The sequence below is a fragment of the Trachinotus anak genome, unplaced genomic scaffold (genome assembly GCF_046630095.1).
Source record: "Trachinotus anak isolate AG129_WGS33_773 ecotype Australia unplaced genomic scaffold, CSIRO_AGI_Tana_v1 ptg000032l, whole genome shotgun sequence".
Lineage (NCBI taxonomy): Eukaryota > Metazoa > Chordata > Actinopteri > Carangiformes > Carangidae > Trachinotus > Trachinotus anak.
The window spans coordinates 22137501-22156969 of NW_027273883.1; the positions used below are offsets into that span (position 1 = coordinate 22137501).

General features: G+C 39.4%; 2 protein-coding genes across 5 annotated transcripts in view; one reads left to right on the plus strand and one right to left on the minus strand.

Annotated features, from left to right (window-relative positions):
- LOC139613510 (nuclear factor of activated T-cells, cytoplasmic 1-like) overlaps positions 1 to 321 on the plus strand; it is a 60013-nt gene extending 59692 nt beyond the window's left edge. For both annotated transcript variants that reach the window (XM_071470210.1, XM_071470211.1), the window contains exon 10: positions 1 to 321. This exon is cut by the window's left edge and continues 1550 nt beyond it. The gene's annotated coding sequence lies outside the window, so the exon portion shown is untranslated.
- Positions 322 to 10035: 9714 nt separating this feature from the next.
- Positions 10036 to 18105, minus strand: slc52a3-2b (solute carrier family 52 member 3-2b). Of its 3 annotated transcripts, XM_071470181.1 has the most exons (5): positions 15832 to 16013; positions 14843 to 14979; positions 12481 to 13542; positions 12063 to 12186; positions 10036 to 10821 (listed from the first exon to the last, which is right to left on the minus strand). In XM_071470181.1, exons 3-5 carry the CDS (start codon positions 13497 to 13499, stop codon positions 10609 to 10611), a joined length of 1356 nt encoding a protein of 451 aa, XP_071326282.1. In that variant the 5' UTR covers positions 13500 to 13542; positions 14843 to 14979; positions 15832 to 16013; the 3' UTR covers positions 10036 to 10608. The 3 variants fall into 3 exon arrangements, with proteins under 3 accessions (XP_071326282.1, XP_071326281.1, XP_071326280.1); XM_071470180.1 differs by lacking the exons at positions 14843 to 14979; positions 15832 to 16013 and adding an exon at positions 17961 to 18105; XM_071470179.1 differs by lacking the exon at positions 14843 to 14979.
- Positions 18106 to 19469: the final 1364 nt, after the last annotated feature.

A 19469-nucleotide genomic window follows, 5' to 3' on the forward strand; every position in this document is an offset into this window, starting at 1 on the left:
TTGTCTTTCAGAGCATGCACAACATACTAATGTTGGGGATCATTTAGCTGACAGTAGCTTTCCATATAGCGTTCCTAATACATTTTTGGACATATAGTATATTAGCATGACTTAACTGTATGAATAAGGTTTCTATTTTGTGCCTTACTCTCTTTCTTGGCTACAAGATCATTGCAACTCTATAACGCTTTTCTGTGTAGGCACAAGGTGGAACATATTTCTCTTTAATATGAAATATTTATGAAAAATGAAATGTGTTTTAAGTGCATTTAAATGTGTTCTCAACAATTAATTAATAAATGGCATAATGGTGACCATACATATCAATAGTCTTCAATTATTTTGGTGTTATATTTACATTTAAGCAACAATATTAGTGATTCTGTAAGCATTCTCAAATTACTTTTTTTTCTTCTTTTCTTTCTTCTTTTTTTTAGATTTTCTTGTTTTTTTTTTTGTTTTGTTTTTTTGCAGTTGGGAATTTGATATCAGAAATTTGTAAGTAACTAGTTAGTCATTTGGTTCATTTTACAGTAGCTACTGATGTGGTATCTAAACTATTTCTTGGATATCTGCAAGAACTGTATTACAGAGCTCATACTGGAAATTTAAATGATTTTAATGAAGTACGTTACTGATTTTGTAAGACATTTCACATTTCACATTTTAACATTTCTAAAGAAATTATTTTGCTTTTAGAATATCAACCTCTATTAATCAAAAAAAAAACAAAGAAACATTTTGTATCACAAAATACTGAATTAAATAATGTGTTCTCTCTCTTTTGTCTTTTTTCCCCACAATTCATGCTAAAAGAATTCTTTGACTATTACATGCATGGCCCATATGGCATTGCTTTATTTTAAGGCTTTTTCTCTGACGTGGCTCTGCGATTTTCTTGTGTTATATAGTTTGACCTTAATAAACCTCAGACTGTTCCAACCTGTACCTATATCCCTCATAAAACCTGAAATGGAGACAGTTGGACATTGACAAGAGTGAGGTGCAAAATCAAAATAGTGCCTCATAACAAAAGTATACCAGTGCAATTTAGCAGTAATCTTTTAACCTGTTTGTTTTCTTTTTACCTTATTATTCATTTTCTACCAAATATTGGTTAAAGGTACCATTTGCCATTGCCAGCAAAGAGGCTACTTAGTAAATCAGTCAATAGATGGTATTTGGTTTTGTCTTTCACTTTTGTTTCAAACTTCAGTGCAAACAAACCTAAGCTGTACTTTAAAATGCAACGGGCTGCTGATATGCCAAGTACAAGCAGAGGCCTGTGTGTTTTCCGGTGAGTATTGTTAGTGGTGGGTAGTTATGAGTGAAACAGCTCTTCGCCATGGGAGATGTGCCACGCTCCTGTGTACCACCTGCCAGTCCTCCAGACTTTTTCCATCCAGCAAAGTTATGAAGCGCCCATCCCCATAGTGACAGAAGGCAGGCCTGGGCGGTGCTCCCCTGTATGACCGTGGTAAGCCCAAAAATAGCCCCACTATTTACAGATGCAGTCACGCCCCTTTTTCCTGGCACCCTGTTCTTCTTACCTTAGTCTTCCTCTGACAGCGCCGTACCCTTTGACACAGTGGAGAGATGACGCTGGGCAATGGTTTCCACTGCCGAAACAGCAGTCAAGTAGGGACACTTACTAAAGCAGTGGAGTATGAACACAAATACAGCTTCCAAACGTGATGACGTTTGTCAAAAGAATAACATCACTTTTATTTTTAATGTGCACAAGTACAGAAACAGCAATACAACATACAGTGTTTCAGTAAAGGTATTTATCTGCTTTCTTCCCATATGCCAAAGATGAAACTATAACCCGAAGACTGTTAGCTTAGTATAGCACCAAAACTGGCGGCAGGGGGAAAACAGCTGGTCCAAAGATATAATCTGCCTTCAGAAATTCAAAATCTATGACATAATAGCTTACATTTTATTTGTTTAATCAAAAAAATAAGTGTAAAAATGGCAAGTTGTTGTTACAGCCTGCAGATGTTATGTGGTGCAATATTTCATAGGCAGGTGAAGTCACTTCCTGCAAGATATAACAGCATACAACATGTTCATTAATGGGCTTCAGAGGTCCCAAGCAGATTTTTTTCAACCCCTTCTCCTTGAAATTATGTTTGTATTCAATTAATTGTGAAGGAAACATGGTGCAGAATACATTTCTATTAAGTCTTATACTTAACTTATAAGTCAAGTGTTCACAAACAGCGTATTTGTTTTCCACCAGAGTATCTGATCTTGCAGTTCAGTGTTCACTTGTAATTACTACAGCATTATGACACTTTCTTGTGGTTATGTATGTTTAGACTCTCACAGCATTTGGTCAAGGTTAGGGACACAACGTTTCTATCACATTTAACCAAAGTGCTTCTGTTGCCTAAAGCTAACCACAGAGAAGCCTCTGGATGTGAACTCTTGTATTTCAGTTGACCAGTTTTATTGCACTTCTTATCCAAAACTGAGAACCAATTCAGGAATAGTCATGTTGGCTTTTCTTATTTGGCATCAAAAATATGTTGGCAGGTGGACAGCCTCGTTTGGCTTTAGCTACTGATATGGTACGCAAATGACTTATCGTCATCTGAAAGATTTGTGTTCTTCTCTTAAATCCAGGCAAACTGATATCTCTCCTGCTGGAAATTTGATGTGTGTGTATTTTGTTTTTCCATGATTTCAATAATTTTACAGTGGAACGATTTTGAAATCTGGATGGATCTGGAAGTCACTAAAATATATATTTAGTTGTATAAAATGTCAAATATGATGACAGTTGGATGGTGATTACCTGACCAAATGACTAAGGACTGATCCACTGATGATCTGAAGGACTGACTGACTGACTGACTGAATGAATGGCTGCTGGACAGACAGCAACTCTGCCATTTGATAGCCAAAGCATTTACGCAGTGGAGACAAGAGCTCAGATGAGCAAAAAGTCAGTCCTTGATCATAAGGAGTTCAGCGTGCGCGTGCCATTTACTCCCTGAGGTCCAGATGCACACAACACCTGGCAGAGGGCACAACTTAGAAGTTTCGCTGAACAGATTTATAGTGTCTTTACGGCCTCTCTTCCTCCCCAATTGTATTCCCACAGAGCCCTTGATTTTGGTTTTTATAAAGTGAGTGCATAGGCACAGTGCTGGAGCTCCTGCTCTTGTCTCTCATCGACCATCTGCAGGCAGTAAATCCTCAATATACCTCTGTTATGAAGGGCATGTTGAAAGAACCATGGGGGTGGCTTTAAGAGATGCTTTAAGAGATAATTGCTTGACCATACCGAGGGACCTTTGATAGTTGTGTCCCATAAGCCAGTTCTACATTTGATCTTTTTTAGTCCCTTGAGTCAGATTTTGGGATTTTTTTATTCTTCAGAAACATATGTCAGATGACTATAAACAGACCGTCTTATCAATTACCTTTAGGATGACAAAGGGAGAAGATGAGGACCGTGTGTGTGGATTTTAGCACGTGTTTACATGTGTGTTTTTAATCTGTTTAGGGTGGGGTTGTCGGGCTCCACAGGTGTACACAGACCCTTTCATGGGACTGTTCACATGTGACAGCAGCAGCCAGCAGATGATCCGCCAACATGCTGACATGGTCACATCGTTGCTGACCAACAGACAAATCACCTTTTTAAAAGACACTTTAAAAGACGCTCAGAAAGGCAACCAGATGGGGTCTGGAAAATGTTGTGTCGTCTTTTATTCTCCATCTGCAATCATTCAGCTTGATTCACTCTTGCTTTTGTGATGCGTGAAATGTTGTGCAAGGATTTATAAAATTTAGGGGTGGGACACATGTTTAAGCTTAAGAAATGTGAAAAGTGAGAATTATCTTTAAGTGTGTGTTTATACGATCAGACCATGTGAGTTCTCTAATCTCCACATCAAAGTCAATGTCTTCAATATCCCTCTCTAGTTCACCCCGAGAGCTCTGTTTCTTCATGGAAAAAAAAACCTCCAAGACACCCCCAGCAATCATTCATCCATTGTTTGCTGTAAAAGTTTCGGTACATATGCAGAATGTTTATGTTGAAGTACATTGTAGCGCACATTAAGGATGCTCTTAATGGGCTACAGTAAAAGCCCCTGCTAGTCAAGGGTTCAGGCAGGTGCAGACTCTTACAGTAGATAAAGGAGCCTGGCACTGGAGATGAGTTCACGACAATCACTGTGAGGCTTTTAGACGCCTTCTCCAAGCTCAATCTTCATTTCCCCTGACACTGATTTTGCAATAAGGATCCGGAGAAAAGGGGAATGTCCATCTATTCATTTTAATGATCCCTCATTATTGACTGTTGGCAGGGAGGGGGCGGGCAAAGGTAATGATTCTTTGTCTTTGCTGGCCAATCACTCCTCTTAAAGGAATAAGACTCTAAATAAGGCCACTAATGGATGCCCAGTGTGACCTAAAGCTGACCCCACATGAAACCCATACAAACTGACTCCCTGACATGAAGGAGTGAGAGTCTGCTGAGATAGTAATATATATATGTTTTTTTAAAACTGAGCTGGTTATGGTTTGTCCTAACAGAAGGAAGAATTGTAATAACAAAAGTCAAACCACAAATTCCATGTGGTCAGTAAATATTGATAATAAAAAAAAAGACAGCACTCTTGCTGAACCTAAGCTCTTGAATGCATTTTAAACTCTAATTATTGGACGTATAGTTCAACACTTGGGGAAATACATGTATTTGCTCTCTTGCAGAGAGTTTGATGACAAGATCAATACCTCTCTCATATCTGTATATTAAATATGAAGCTACAGCCGGTAGACTGTTAGCTTAGCTTAACATGAAGACTGGAAACAGAGAAACAGCTGGGCTGGCTCTGTCCAAAGGTAACAAACACCACCTGCCAGCACCTCTAATGCTCAGTGGTTACCGGGCTTTATCTTGTTTGTTCAATCTGTAGAAAAAGGAAAAAAAAGTCACAATGTGGTTTTACCGGTGTTAGATGCCAGGCATTTGACTTCGTGGAGTCTCTGCTGGTTGCCAGACAATTAGTGCTGCCAACTATTTCCAATGTGAAGTTGCTAAAGCCAGAGTTGATATATGGCACTAGATGATGCCAAAAGACACTTAATGTAATGACATGACCACAATAAGTCCAAGATGTTTTTTTTGTTTTTTTTTAAATAAGTCAAACTAAATGTAAGTGACACTGACTAGCTTTATCAATAGTGATCAATATTTGTCAAGCTGTTACGGTATTGTCACTTAAAACAAAATCAAGGTAGTTCCCTGGACAAACAATGAGGATCAGTGATGGATTTTTAGGTAAGAAACAGCCACATGAGAGTGGAAAAATATGTGCGACTTTCCTCATGGAAGAGGAGTTAAAGTCTGTCAGCTAATTTGGAAAAAAAATAAATACGTTTTTTAAATGGGTGTCACCAAATATAGTGAGAAAATTGGCAACACTGATGACAACCTGATGACAAGACTGTCCAAATGAAAACACAACACTATGTCTTGTTGAATCTCAAAAATCACAGGAAGTCACTACACCCAATGAAAAAATAGTCTGACATGTGACTGCCAATGAAATCACGAGTCGTTTTGCACTTAGCATTTTGTTTGGATTAAATAAAGGTGTTGGTAGGTGGATTTTTTAACCTTTGAACAAAGCCAGGCTAGCTGTTTCCCTCTGTTTCCAGTCTTTATGCTATGCTAAGCTAATGGGCTGCTGGTTCCATCTGCAGTATATATTTACCATACAGACAGGATATCAATATTCTCATCTAACTGAGCAAAAAAAGTTAATACGTGTGTCTCCAAAAAAAGTCCAACTATTGCTTTAAAACCTTTTCCCACTAAACTTTCAGAGATTCAGACATTTTCTCTGAACCCACTGCATTTTTATCATGTACTCGTGTGGATGCCTTCAGCGGATAACTCTAAAAGGACTTGCAAGTAAGTGATCTTACAGTTTAGAGCTCCAGAAAACACTGAGGTATGTCTTTCTCTGCGGCGTAGGCATTTTGATTTATATAAAATCCTACAGTGTGTGCATAGCACCAGAAGCACTAATAACAGATTATCTACCCTTTCCTGTAGTGTTTGTGTGTGTGTGTGTGTGCACCTCAGCCAGTCTTAGCTGTCATCAGTCTGTCAAGGTAATGAACCCTACTTTACTGCAGCCTCCAACAGCTCTTTAAGGCATACTTCACACCACTGAAGAAATACACTCAGGTATTAGTTGTTCTGCCTGGATGCTCTGCTGGATGATGGGTGGGCGGGGATGTTATTAGGAGTATTCATCTCCAAGGCTCCCCAAGCCATACTATACTGAAACTGACCACAAGACAACCCTATCATCCTCAAAGATTACCTGTCTCCTGCACTGTATATGAATGTTTTATCATAAAAGCTTTTCTTTTTTGCTAAGTGCCTCCTTGAGTGTTTGCTTTTAACTTTTGATTACTTTATGTCTTGTTGTGAAGAAGAAAAAAAAAAAGGCCTGACCCATTTGAATATAATGGACTTAACCGGAAAGGTAGTCTCTGTTGCTTCATTGAAAGAATATAGCATGGTGGTGTAGTCCACCACAGTGGGTGTGAAAAAGTTTGGACAAAGTGGTAATGGCCACAAAGTGGCCGTGGGGCAAGTAGCGTTTTTATCAAGACATTGTCAAAGTGGACCAAGCAGGTGGAGAGAGTCAAGGGAGAAAACAGACATGACACAATCGTATATATAAAACAGCATGGCCGGGTTTGTATAGGATCCATATGTTTCCGTCTGTGAGGAAATATAGGATATCATGCATTACGGTGTAAAAAGACTCATTTAAAACCATTAAAAACAGTCCAGTTCAACTTATCTGTGTTTGATGTGGTGGATCACATCTCATTTGGCTCCTTTTATATGTGATAGCTGAGTTTCTCTTTTATAAAGCCTTGAGTCATTTAGAAGAAAAAATATTTTTCTCTCTTTTGGTCTAGACATTGAGGTTTCCAGCCCTTAGCCCCCCTCCCTCCCTCCTAGGTTTTACCAGACGTCGCGTTGTGAGAGGGGAATGGTCGATTGCATAACGGCAGGCGAGACTTGATCGTTCCTGGCCTTCTCACAAAATTCAATCATTCTCTGCATACTCCAATCCCATGACGGCCCATTAAAGAGTAGCACGGGCTAGGATTTCCCCTCATGTGTTTTAAATTGAAATTACGGTCACAAAGTCTGCCATATGCATGAATCGAGGAAGACAAGGAGCTTGGGGAAAAGGAGATATCAAAATAGTTGGACTGGAAGAGAAAGAGAGAGGCAGGCAGAATGATAAGGACGACCACACTCTCCCGCTTTTTCTCATTATGTTATTTGTGTCATCCTGCCACCCACATTCATATTGGGCAGACTGTCTACCTGTCTGCATCTCGGTGCTTTCTGATTTGGATTTCATAACACTTAAAGGGCCCTCTTCACATTTTTTATTAGACAAAAACATCTTAAAAATGGAGCTAGTCTTGAATGTTTCTCCATTCACAGATATAAAGCTATTGCTAAAATCATTCCAAACAGGTCTGCGGCATTTAAACTCAGCACACAATAAGTCATAGAAACTACAGGAAGAGATAAGGAGAAGAGGTGAAGTATGAGAGATGATGATGATGACCCCAGATGTTCTCTGAGGAACCACTGGGATCTGAATCAGACTCTGACTGGCCATGAGTTCCTCATTCCTATTTGTCCCCGTGGACTAGAGGAAGGACAAATACATGCACGCACACACGCACACACACACACACACACACACACACACACACATAGTGTGAGAGGAGGATATGATGCAGACGTGACCTCAGTGACCTGGGCAAACACCCCAGAGAAATGCCTCACTCCTCCACCACAAGTGAGGCTGAGCCATATTTATGTCCTTAAAAAAGCAGCATCAAGGATGACAGAGAGCGGATAAGTTTATATTTATGCTCAGTGTTTCAATCACTTTGGCTGTAAACTAAATCTTTTCTTATCGTCTTATTTAGCTAATGTGACTTGATCAAACAAACTTTGAGTTGTAATTATTGATTTTGAGTCATTACCAGTGCTTCAGATCAAAAATATAGCAACATTTGAATCTTGAAGTTTGACTGTAGCTTTGAGACGCCTGATGATCTTCTATTCATACAGTGACATCTAGTGTTAGTTTTAGAGACATGCAGGATACCAATATTAATGTATTATTTATTGACATATATAGAGAATGTGTATAGATTTTAACAAATATTTGCTTGCTCGGGCTGTGGGAAAACAACTGAAAAACTGTGTAAATCGGTGGTAAATAAGCACATGAGTATACCACTAGTCAATGATAAATAATTGCATAATAAAACCATTATGTTTTTTTTCTAGTGGCAAACTGGTGGAATGCATTGTCATTTCAGATATTACAAAGCAAAATAGGTGTATAATTTATTTAAAACTTACCTGCATTGTCTTTTTGTTTTACTTACAATTATGTAGTGACATGCCAGCCTATAAGTCCAGCCACTGTCATCACATCCTTTTGTCGAATTTAAGAGATGCAACGTACTGCATGAAATGAAAAGAGTGTGTTTTGACTTCATACATTTAAAATCACAACTGACAGCATCAAGTGTCATGTGACCACTACAGTGGCTTCAGAATGTATTCTGTCAATTTGTGTTGTGGATTTAATTAATAAAATTGACTCAAAAATCCATAATAGCAAAGCAAAAATTATGTTTATTGACATTTTTGCAAAAAATCAAAAACTGAAATCTGTCATTTACAAAAGTATTCAGTCTTGTGGCACCCCTGTAGTGTGCTTTTAATTTTCCTTGAGACGTGTCTACAACTTGATTGGAGTTTATCTTTGGCAAATTGAATTAACTGCACATTTTTAAGAAAGGCACACAGCTGTGTATCTAAGGTCCTACAATTCACACTGCATGTGAGGACAAACACCAAGCCACAAAGTCCAAGAAACTCTCTTTGTAGACCTCCAAAATACAATTTTTGGGCAAAGCATCAGGCAAGGGTGTATAACTGTTGTTTTGCTCCCCACAGCACAATGGCTTCAATAATTGTGAATAGTAGAAGTCAGGAACCACCAGGACTCTTCCTGATTCTCTGGTCTGATGAAACACCAGCATCAGCATCATGGTAAAAGTGGGGCAGGGATTTCAGTTTTTGAGTTTTCATGAACTTGCAAAAAAATTCAATTCTAAGATGTTTTTACCTTGTCATTATGGGTTATTGAGTGTAGACTGATGGCAGTTTTATCCATTTAAAATGAAATCAACACAATGAAGTGTGAAAAAATGAATGGGTCTGAATACTTTCTGAGGCCACTGTTGTATTCTTATTGTAAGATGAAAATCCCATTAAACCTCTTGACAGTCATGTACATTTTATTTACATGTATGATTTAAATACATTTACATATGATTATATTTATTTCATGTCATATGTAGGATATGAAATATATCTGAAAGTTAAACTGTAACTGATCATATAGGCAGATATGAATAGACAATTCCCTCTCACTGGCTTTCTACCAATTGCAATGTGGAATGAGGGGATGGTTTGACTGTGGCGGGTGAATTGTATATTTTCTTTTTTTGTCTCTTTTTTTGGTTTTTCTTGTGTTCTCATTATACTTTTTTTCCTATCCTGTATTTATATGTCTGTCAGCTGTTGTAATATGTGTTTGTTGTGCACACCTTACCACCTGTAAAAACACCAGCTGTGTGCTCGGGATAGGTGAGTGGGATGATGTTTTTATCTTTGTTGGTTTTTCTCTTCAACTTCAATTTTCCTTAACACATTACGTGCAACATTTGGTCAAAAAATAATGTTTTTAATGATTAATTAATTAACATTTAAGAGAGGCTCATGCAGTTTGTGTCCCACCCCTACTGTCATATTTGTCATGACCCTGCTCTGGTACTTTTGCCTGGGGTCCTCCCTCTATTCTTGGGTATAAAACATTTCGCCCCAGCTGGGTAAGGGGAATGTTTGGGATAATTTGCAATATAAAACACAGGCAGTAATAAAAACAAATGTTTTATTTGGTATTGCTAAACAGTTTCCACTCCAGTAACATACACAAAGCAAGTTATAATGTTTAACAACCAAATACCAGAACTCTGTCAGTCTCAAATTAAGGCACATCTTCAAGCCAAAGGTACCACAGGTCCTTAAAAAAGCAACATCACTCACATTGTGGTAACAGTTCAAGTAAAACAGCTTTGACCTCTGAATTGAGAGGGAATTGTAATATCCTCAGCAGTAAAATATAATTTAGTTGGTCTTTTGTGGTCTCAGACATTGAGAATGTACAGTAGATGTCACTTCCTCCCTGTGTAGAGTTCACACCATAAGTCAATAAATACATATATCTATGCAAAGCATGAGTTTACCATCTGACCCTCATTAGAGCATGTCCATTGAAAATAAAAATTAAAAAAATACATCATGGTAGTAGACAAATACCTGTAACTTCTCACATCTTTTGAGACAAGTTGTATGTAAAGCTGATGACTAAAATGAACTCAGTGCGACTAATGAGTGCAATATGTATTTCACTTTTGTACAGCAGTGTTTAACTCAAATATAATTATTGTCTACATTGGACATTTGGTGTTGCAAGGATCACCTGACTTGAAAAGTCCATAGACACTGACCAATGGGAACATGGATAGAGCACCAATCATGGAGCCCAACTGCACTACTGCTCCACACCACACCAGGGCGCTGTGGCCCTCATCCCGCAGAATCACCCCGATGATGACCTTGACGTAGGACAGGGACAGGACAAACAGGATCCAGGCCAGCACCTGCAGCACAGAGAAAGTGAATATTTATATATTAGAAAAAGAAATCATAATTGACATCCAGTCCCAGTTACAAAGATACCACTAAGATTGCAACATGTCCTTTTTTGAATTCAACATATCATCCAGCTCAGTGGCTTTTGATGTCTTGGCATCACGAACAGGCTGGGATAGTTTAACCATAACTTCCTCCTCTCTGGATGAAGGGCTACCAGTTTATAAAATAACATGCTGAAGTTATGGCATCATGATTATTGATGAGTATTGGTGATTATTTATACACCAAACAATAGGGGTCTTTTTGTTTGTTTGTTTGTGCATTAGTTTTAATTATGTTTTTAACAGTTTGCTTGTACTCATTTTAGGATTTTTTATTGTTTACTCTGTTTACAGTTAAGCACATTGTAGTTCTGTTATAAGTATTGTGTAAATAAAGTAAGTATTATTATTAGCCCAACTGAAGAGACATGGACTTTCAGAACATTTTGGGATAAAAATCTTTTAAAGCTTTAGCCTTCCCTGACTTCCTATTAGGATGTTTTTCCCTATGTTTTTTGAAGTTATTTATTTATTTATTTTGGCATTTGGACCTTTATTATGATAAGGAAAGTTTTAAGGATGTAGAGAATGACATGCAGCAGAAGACCCTAGGCCACTGCAGGACTGAGCCTGAATGATATGGACTCCATTAGGTCAGCCACCAGGGTGCATCTTTTTACCTATGTTTTTTGAAGCTGTTTTTTCTGCGCTATAAACCTAAATTTATATATTTAATTTTTATACTAATGTCATAGCAGCATGATGTGTCTTCAAGTTTCATTAGGCTGACAAATTGTATTTCTAGCAGATGCGGGTGTTGACAGTCTGATGCAACCCTGTACAAGAGTGCTTGCTAATATGCACATGAATGAACACCTCTGTGATGGTGATTGAAATTTTCCTCAGGCAAAATACAGAACTGTTCATGAATATTGCATAAACACAGTTTGGCAGTATTGTCTTTGTCAAGTCAGATGGAATTGAGATGACATGCATTTATCTCAAAACCTGCCAATCACAAAAACCTCCCACATCACAAGCAACATGAACAGACAGGTGGGTTGTACTTTCATTCTTTTATGAGGTACAGCATGACTCTCATGTACAAGACAGATCAAAAATTAACTTTTATGTAGTATGTAGTATATTTCACAATCTAAAGAAAAGAGTTTTCTGTCTAAATTAATCAGGAGAAAGAGTCTTACTATGACAACAGTTCCAGAAGCACTGTGGATCAGCAGGGGACAGGGACTAAGAGCTGCCATGGCCATGATGTAGGCTCCGAATCCAGTCCCAAGCATGGTCAAGAAACCCATGAAGATGAGAGACCTGGAAGTCAAGTTTAATGCGTAAATTAAACTGAGAATTTTCTCTGGTACACTGCACTATTTGGCTTTACAAAACACACAAATATGAAGGATTAAATGCATTCAGGGCACAACTGTTAAGATGTGACCTCTACAAATTCAAATGACCTTGCAGGTCAGGCAGCAGTTACAAAAGAAGGTATATCTCCTTTTATAATTTTTGAATTTCATGTTATTAGAGGAGACAAAAAAAAATCTAAGTCTCAATATAAATTGAGTCTTTGTGTAAAAAGGTGGCTCCAGTAATCATTCTTACCTAACTGGCATAAACATGGCAATGAAGCAGGCCACTGGGTTTGCAACAGCTGCCATAGTGGCAGCTAGATGGTAGGCCTTGTTCCCGTAGGGCAGACAGGAGTAGGACTGTACTGAGGGCAGCACTGCATTGGTCAGAGCGTTGACCCAGGCCAGCACCACAAAGATGAACACCACCTCCAGACTGCTGTATGTCCCCGTCCCAAAGGAGCTCTTCGGTTCCCTCCTGACCGCCTCCTGGGGACTGATCATTGGCTTCTGCTCCGGTGTCTGAGCGTGCAGAGACAGACCTTGTTCTCTCTTCCCCTGAGCCAGATCCCCACTGAAGTACAGGTCATTATTCCTCTCCCGAGCCACAGCTGGGTGATGGTTGAGTAGGATGAAGGCCACCAGGGACACGACCATCATAGCACTAAGGAACATGAAGAAGACCTGGGCAGAGAACTTAGCCGGCTCATAGATGGTATGTAGCTCTGCACTGCCAACCATAGTGGAATTATCAGCTGTGCTGTTGGCGTTCTGACAGTGGGCTACACCAACACCTTGGATTAGAGCCACCAGTGCAGGCACCAGACCACTGAGGCCCTCACCTGCAAAGTATGTGGTGAGGTACTGTGGGCGCAGTCGCATCATGAAAGGTAGAAAGGTAACAGAGGAGGTGCAGTCAACTACAGAGAGCAAGAAGCTTAACACCAGCAGGGGCACACTGTGCAAAGAGCTCCATATTGTCACTGTGTGCCTCCAGAAGAAAGCCAGCAGGAATGTAGCAATGATCCCCAACCCCACAATGCAATAGATGACTGGCCGCTCGTCCAGCACCCCTGGACGGAAGCGGTGCATCAGGGTGATGAAGAGAGGACCTATGTTGGCCATTTGGATGAGGACTGTGAGGTATGAGGGCAGGAGCCACCCCTCTGGGATCTCTGGTACGATCAGGGGGAGCTCCACCCACATGCCATTGATGGCCACCCAGGAGCCCATCCCAAACAGACACGCCAGCACGTGAGTGAGCAGCGACATGATGGAGGGATGAGGCAGATCAGGAAATGTAGATGTATGCTATCTGAAATATAGACACAACATAAGCCACTTTGATTAGTAGAATGTAACATTTGAAGGATCCTTACAATATGAAAAATGTAGATAGTAAAATGTTTTTTCATATGAAGCACAGTTTGGATGAAGGTTAGATTGATGTTTAAATTAAATATCTGAATATGAGCCTTTCAGTTTCATCTAGCTCTTGCAACCTAGCTCGTTTTGGGGAAAAGGGAAGCAACACGCAATTGATTTGGCAAAGTTATTGATTCGTAAGATGGTAGATAAGATTTATACAAACAATAAATAAGGTTGACTAAAAGGGGAAACAGGGCAAACAATACTGTTAAATCAGCAAACCTAATATACCCTAGAGACAACTGGATAAACAAACTAGCTATCAAAAACAAAAAAAAGATAAATAAATAATAAATAATAGAAATAAAACCTCCCTGTCTATTCTATCCTAAAACCAAATAAAACAGCTAAACATCTAAGGGTTAGACACACAGGTCCACAGGCTGTGGCTGTAACAGATGGAAATTTACATTTACATTTTCTGTGTTCTTTCTTGTTTACTCTGAATTGGATGTAATAGCACAATAAAGTTTCCATCCAAATGTAGCACAAATTTTAAACAAATTTTCAGAAAATCTGTAAAAGGATATGTAAAATAATGTGTGTTTTTACCTACTACTCTTATGTTAATATTGGGGGTTGGACACATTGTGATCAACAAATGGAGGCACTAATTCTCTAATGAAGCCTCAAATGAACTAAAACAATGTGGAAAACTTGAAAGAAATATGACATTTATTTTTGTTTCACGTATCAATTTGAGGAGCGCTACAGTCTCTTCAACGCTACACACAGATAATAAACACCATCATGATTAATTTGCTAAGTCTGTTTCTACTGCATTTTGCTTTTATATATGTATTTTTTTTAATTTACAGTGCTTACACTCAGGGTTTTTTAATGCAAGAATAGCATAAAAAAGGTGGATGGGAAGAGGAATTTAGCTAATGTGTTGCTTTGAGGTGAGATTAGTATTTGAAGAAATGACTGACTGAAGCAGCTTCAACCCAAACATGCCAGCAGCTCTGTGAGGCTGTACCTCAGGCACTGTGGTACTTTGAGCTAATGAGCTGATGATAAAAAAAGGAAAGTAATGTTTATAATGTCCACCGTCTTAGTTTAGCAGGTTGGCATGCTAATGTTTGCTAATTAGCACTAAACATAAAGTAGCCTGCAGCTGAAGCTGATGACAATGTCATTAGTTTTGCAGGTGACTGGACATAAACCAAAGGTCTGAACACACTTACTAATTTTGACTTGATGATGGCAGAAAGTGGGAAGAGAAAGGACTATTAAAGTTATTACAATTCATCCTGAGGAGGACACCAGTGTCAACATACTTCAGCCTGGACCGACCATCCATAAAGTCATCCCGCTAGCATGGCTAAAAAGACCAAAAGATATCTTGGGATGATGTTTGGTAACTGCATATCAGCATAAATATAAGCACTTTGAGTAAGCATACCATAATTTAATGTTACATATTTGTATTGAGAACACAAACATGTGACCATGTGGCTGGGGTTGACCTTCCCAGTCTCTCCCCTTTCTCTGCCTCTAATTCCATCCTCCCTCATGCTCTCCCTGGCAAACGATGTCTGACCTTTGCCACACTGACACAGTGCTCTCACAAAAACTACCGTGTGGTTGTGACATAAATAGATAAGCTGCATAGAACGAAAATTATTGTGAAGGTGTAAAATAAATACTGTACTTCCTTACTAGCATGTTGATATTGTTGGGTTTTTTTTTCTGATGTCCTGTAATAGGACAGTGTCAAAGAAATTTCTCAAAGGCAAAAAGACTCCCACTTAGAAAGAGGGCAGGAACTCCAAGGTTTTCCCGGGAGAGGATAAAGAGGATTACAATACAAAATGCAAAATAACCAGAAGCTCACCTGAAAACAATTAAAAATGATCATCAAAAAGTAAAATATATTTCATATAAAAAATTCTAATGAATCATTTCAGTCTCATGCAGAAACAAGGAAGCAATGGCCACTATGTCATGTGGTAAACATGATGAAACTTCCTCATAACTGCTTCTAAATGTCAAATCTAAAGCTGTACAATGATTTCTTTATATCACATTACATACATAGGCTCTATATGGTTACATAGTATAGGAAGCAGATGGACTGAACAATTTGAGCCCTATGGTTCTTGGATAACCTGGCAATCCATTAACCCCTTACTCCCTTCACACATCAGTTCTGCACTGTAATACATCATCTTACCTCATTCAGTACCCAGCCAGAAAGAGACCTATCTCCTGTTTCCTTTCAAACACCTTTCACTGCATTGTGGTCAGTTTATTTTGTTACATCAGCACCAAGTGTGTACGAGTGTATATGCATGCCCTCCCCCTTTTCTCCTACACGCACGACCATAGAGAAGCCACGGGCATACATTCTGCTTCCGTGTCCCTTGTACTTGAGAGGGAGGGACTACACAGGCGCACATGCCCCGTACCTCCATGATACTTTGATCGTCTTTCCCTATTGGAGGGTGGTTTCAAAATCAGACAGCTATGCGCTCTCTCTCTGTGCTGGGAGCTCCGCTATAGGAGGGGAGAGCTAAGGGGGAGGTCTCAGTGAGAATAGCTCCTCCTTTTCCCCTCCCCCAACCAGCATACGACATTGTGGTCTGCCCTCATTTAAACACACAGCCTGCAGTGTGGCAGAGTGAAGCCAGTTGTAACTTCACACTGTGTTATGCACTAATAATGTGAAATATCACACTGACTTTCCTTCTGCCCCTCTCTCCCTGCGTCACTTTATTTACTCTCGCCTGGAGAGCCTCTATTGGATTCTACCTGTACCGGCAGGTCTTTTGCACAAGACAGTTTGTTGCATGTTGGCTTGCATCTCTTTCACAGTTTCACAATTACTCAACTGTAAGAACCAGTCTGTCAACTTAAGCAACACAGACATGACATTGCAGTTTCGATTTCCAATTCAAATCAGTTAAAGGAAAACAGTCATAACATTTAGTGAGGTTGCTCTGAATATGTCAAATAAAAGGGCCAAGTGATTCACATTTGATACATATTAATTATTAATATAGAGAGTGTTTTTGGTGGTGATGGAGGTGGTTTGACAAGTCCTGCACTGAAAAGTAATCCCCAAGAGTTCACAAAGGCTGGGACTCCACTGCTCAGTTCACCATGTGTCATTAGGTCAAAACACAGAAATGCCAGGTCCCCCAAAACGTTTCTGAGGAACCTACAGGGCAGGATCCCTAGATTACTGACATCCAAAAGAGCGATGAATGAGAAGCCAGAACCCACCAAGAATCTGACTCTGCTGTAGTTCCAGCTCCATCAACTTCCCTGACCCCAACCTCCTGTCATCACTGCAGCACAGGATAAGCCGGCCATTGGCATGGCTGACAAGGAGCAAGTGTCAGCCCTTTTTTTGTCTTTTTTGGCTCAGGGATGGCAATGTTGGTCAATCTGGCCACCTCTTGGTTCCAGACTGAAAATTTCAAAAATTATATGTTTGTTGCCACACAATTTTGGACAGACGTTCATGATTGCCAGATGATGAATCCTCATGACTATGGTGATCCCATGACTCTTCCTGTAGTGCCACCATGAGTTTGACACAGTTTCAGTTTGAGTAAAAAAACAAAAAAAAACTAAAACATCTATTGTCCCCCTGTTGGTTATCCTTTTTCTTCTTCATGCAGCACTATCATCAGGTCAGAACTTTACATTTTGAGCAGCACTGAAATCTACAAGGTTTTCACAATATAAGCCAGAATGCTGCAAGTTCTCATGCATCAGTGATAATGTTCAGTCAAAGCAGCCCCTTTTTTCAAGGTTGCCAACAACACATAGGAAGCTTAGGAACTCTCTGGACAAGGTTGAGAATGCAGGAACCATGCTACATACCAGACTGCTACAGAGCAATACGTATTAAAAATGATTATTTACAGTTCTATTAAAATATATTTTTCCTCACATACTGTATTAAGACTTTTGTGCATTTGAAACATTTGAAATTATGTTGCCTCATTTCCATCATGCAATTACATAAATCAAAGAAAATTAAATATGTGAAGTTAAAGTTGTATGAAAACTGCGTACAAATGTCAAATTACACTTTTTTGTATCCTAGAATATAAGAGCACTTGCTAAAGTCAAGCTACAGTGCAGTGGGAAATCTGCCAGAACCATTCTTTGTTTGTTTAGAGTAAAATAATTAGGTGTTTTGCTGTGTTCATAAAATCCTAAACTAGACCATTTTACAAATTTGTAAGAAATTGCCTCATTGTAAAATTATGCCGCTAGACTGTATAAACTGCTTTCAGTACTTTAAATTACCTCTATTTATTGCTCTGAGTGACTTAAGATACCACCTACCTGCTTGTGGGAATGAAAATGCAAAGTCAGTTCTGGTGAGAGGTCACGCAAGTGCAGTGGAAACTGTGCTGAGGATTGTTCTGCTCAGATGTGTGAGAGCACAGTGGCCTTCTGATGTTGCTGTCTGTGAAGGATGCATATACACTGACTTGAGCCCTTTGTACTTTAACAGTCTATCTGGATTTGTGTCATGTGACCACTGAGGGCTGAGCCAGGGGTCCAGTTTGGGAACCAAGTTCTTGGCAGGAGAGGTGGGTGGAGGAAGGGAACAAGGACATAAAGAAGGAAGAAAGGAGAGAGGAAGGATGGAAGAGGGCAGATTAGAAAATAGGGAAAGGACAGAATCTGCTACATAAGTCTACTGCATGAACATGAAGGTTGTCCCTTTGGGTAGAGTTTGGAATAGGGCAGCTTAGCCAACCAGAAGATGACTTTGGACAGCTTTCTGTGATTTCTGAGTGGGTGTTTGGTTGGGGTCAGTCTGGCTTTTGTTCAGAACAAATTCCAGCTCAAATGAATGACCCCTGTTGGGCAGTAACTTCACTGGATGGTATTTCATTTGAGTGCCCTTACACCCACTTCTGCTCTGAGTGGTACTACATGTTCCTTCCCTGAGACATAACAACACAGTTCTTTTTATGCTTGTCACAATGTGATGAAGCTGTTGATACAGTAAACAATAATGATTCGAGCTCTCCTGTTTGTGGGATTAAGGCAAATCTACATGGTGTGTTGCTGCCTAATATCAATTAAATCTGTGTCCTTTCCCGTCCCAACATATTCTGCTATGTGGTTTGCAAATTGTTCTCGATCATGTTTAGTGAAGTAACTTAGTATATACTCCATGTTGTTAACAATTCCAGTGTCCTTTATATACACAAAACCACAAGCCTACTGAAAAGCATTTCAAGGTGCATTGTCTGGCTTTAAGTGTAAAATTCAAAATGTTCCTGGGTGAGAAGATCAAAACCACCAGATGCAGATGATATCCGCTGATTGCATGACCTCACTCCTCTGCTACACTCATAATCATTACTTCATCCTAAGTGTGTATATTTGTGAAAAAAAAACATATGTCCAGTCACAGGACAGTGTTGTTTTGATTAAAACTGCAGGACTCTACAGGCCACTCCTGTCACAGGAGTGGCCTGTGACTATTTGTGCAGAAGTACAATACTCTGCTTTCTTTCTCAAAACTGCTGGGGCTCTGTGTTAAACAAATATGTCTGTGTTTTTGGTACTGCATGTACGGTGCGAGTGGGTCTGAAAGGTTCACTTGTTAGACATCAACAGGAGGGCAGCCTGACCTGGGGATTCACAGATGAAATTTCTGACATTGAGAATTCAGCATTAAATAAGATACCAAACACAAGACACTGTACACCTGACCTTTATCCTCATTCTGTTATGGTGACTGGTGACGCACTCTTTTAAATCTGGATCCTGACTTGTCAGAGAGTTTAACATCATGTGGCAGGTTCACCTTTATACTAATATAACAAAAAGTTT

Excerpts from the sequence above, each read along its gene's own strand:
- slc52a3-2b (XM_071470180.1), bottom strand. The coding sequence starts at position 13,499 with ATGTCGCTGCTCACTCACGTGCTGGCGTGTCTGTTTGGGATGGGCTCC. Across the intron at positions 12,187-12,480 it reads GCCATGTTTATGCCAGTTAG|GTCTCTCATCTTCATGGGTT; the intron begins GTAAGAATGATT and ends CTTGACTTCCAG. Across the intron at positions 10,822-12,062 it reads CTTCTGGAACTGTTGTCATA|GTGCTGGCCTGGATCCTGTT; the intron begins GTAAGACTCTTT and ends TCTGTGCTGCAG.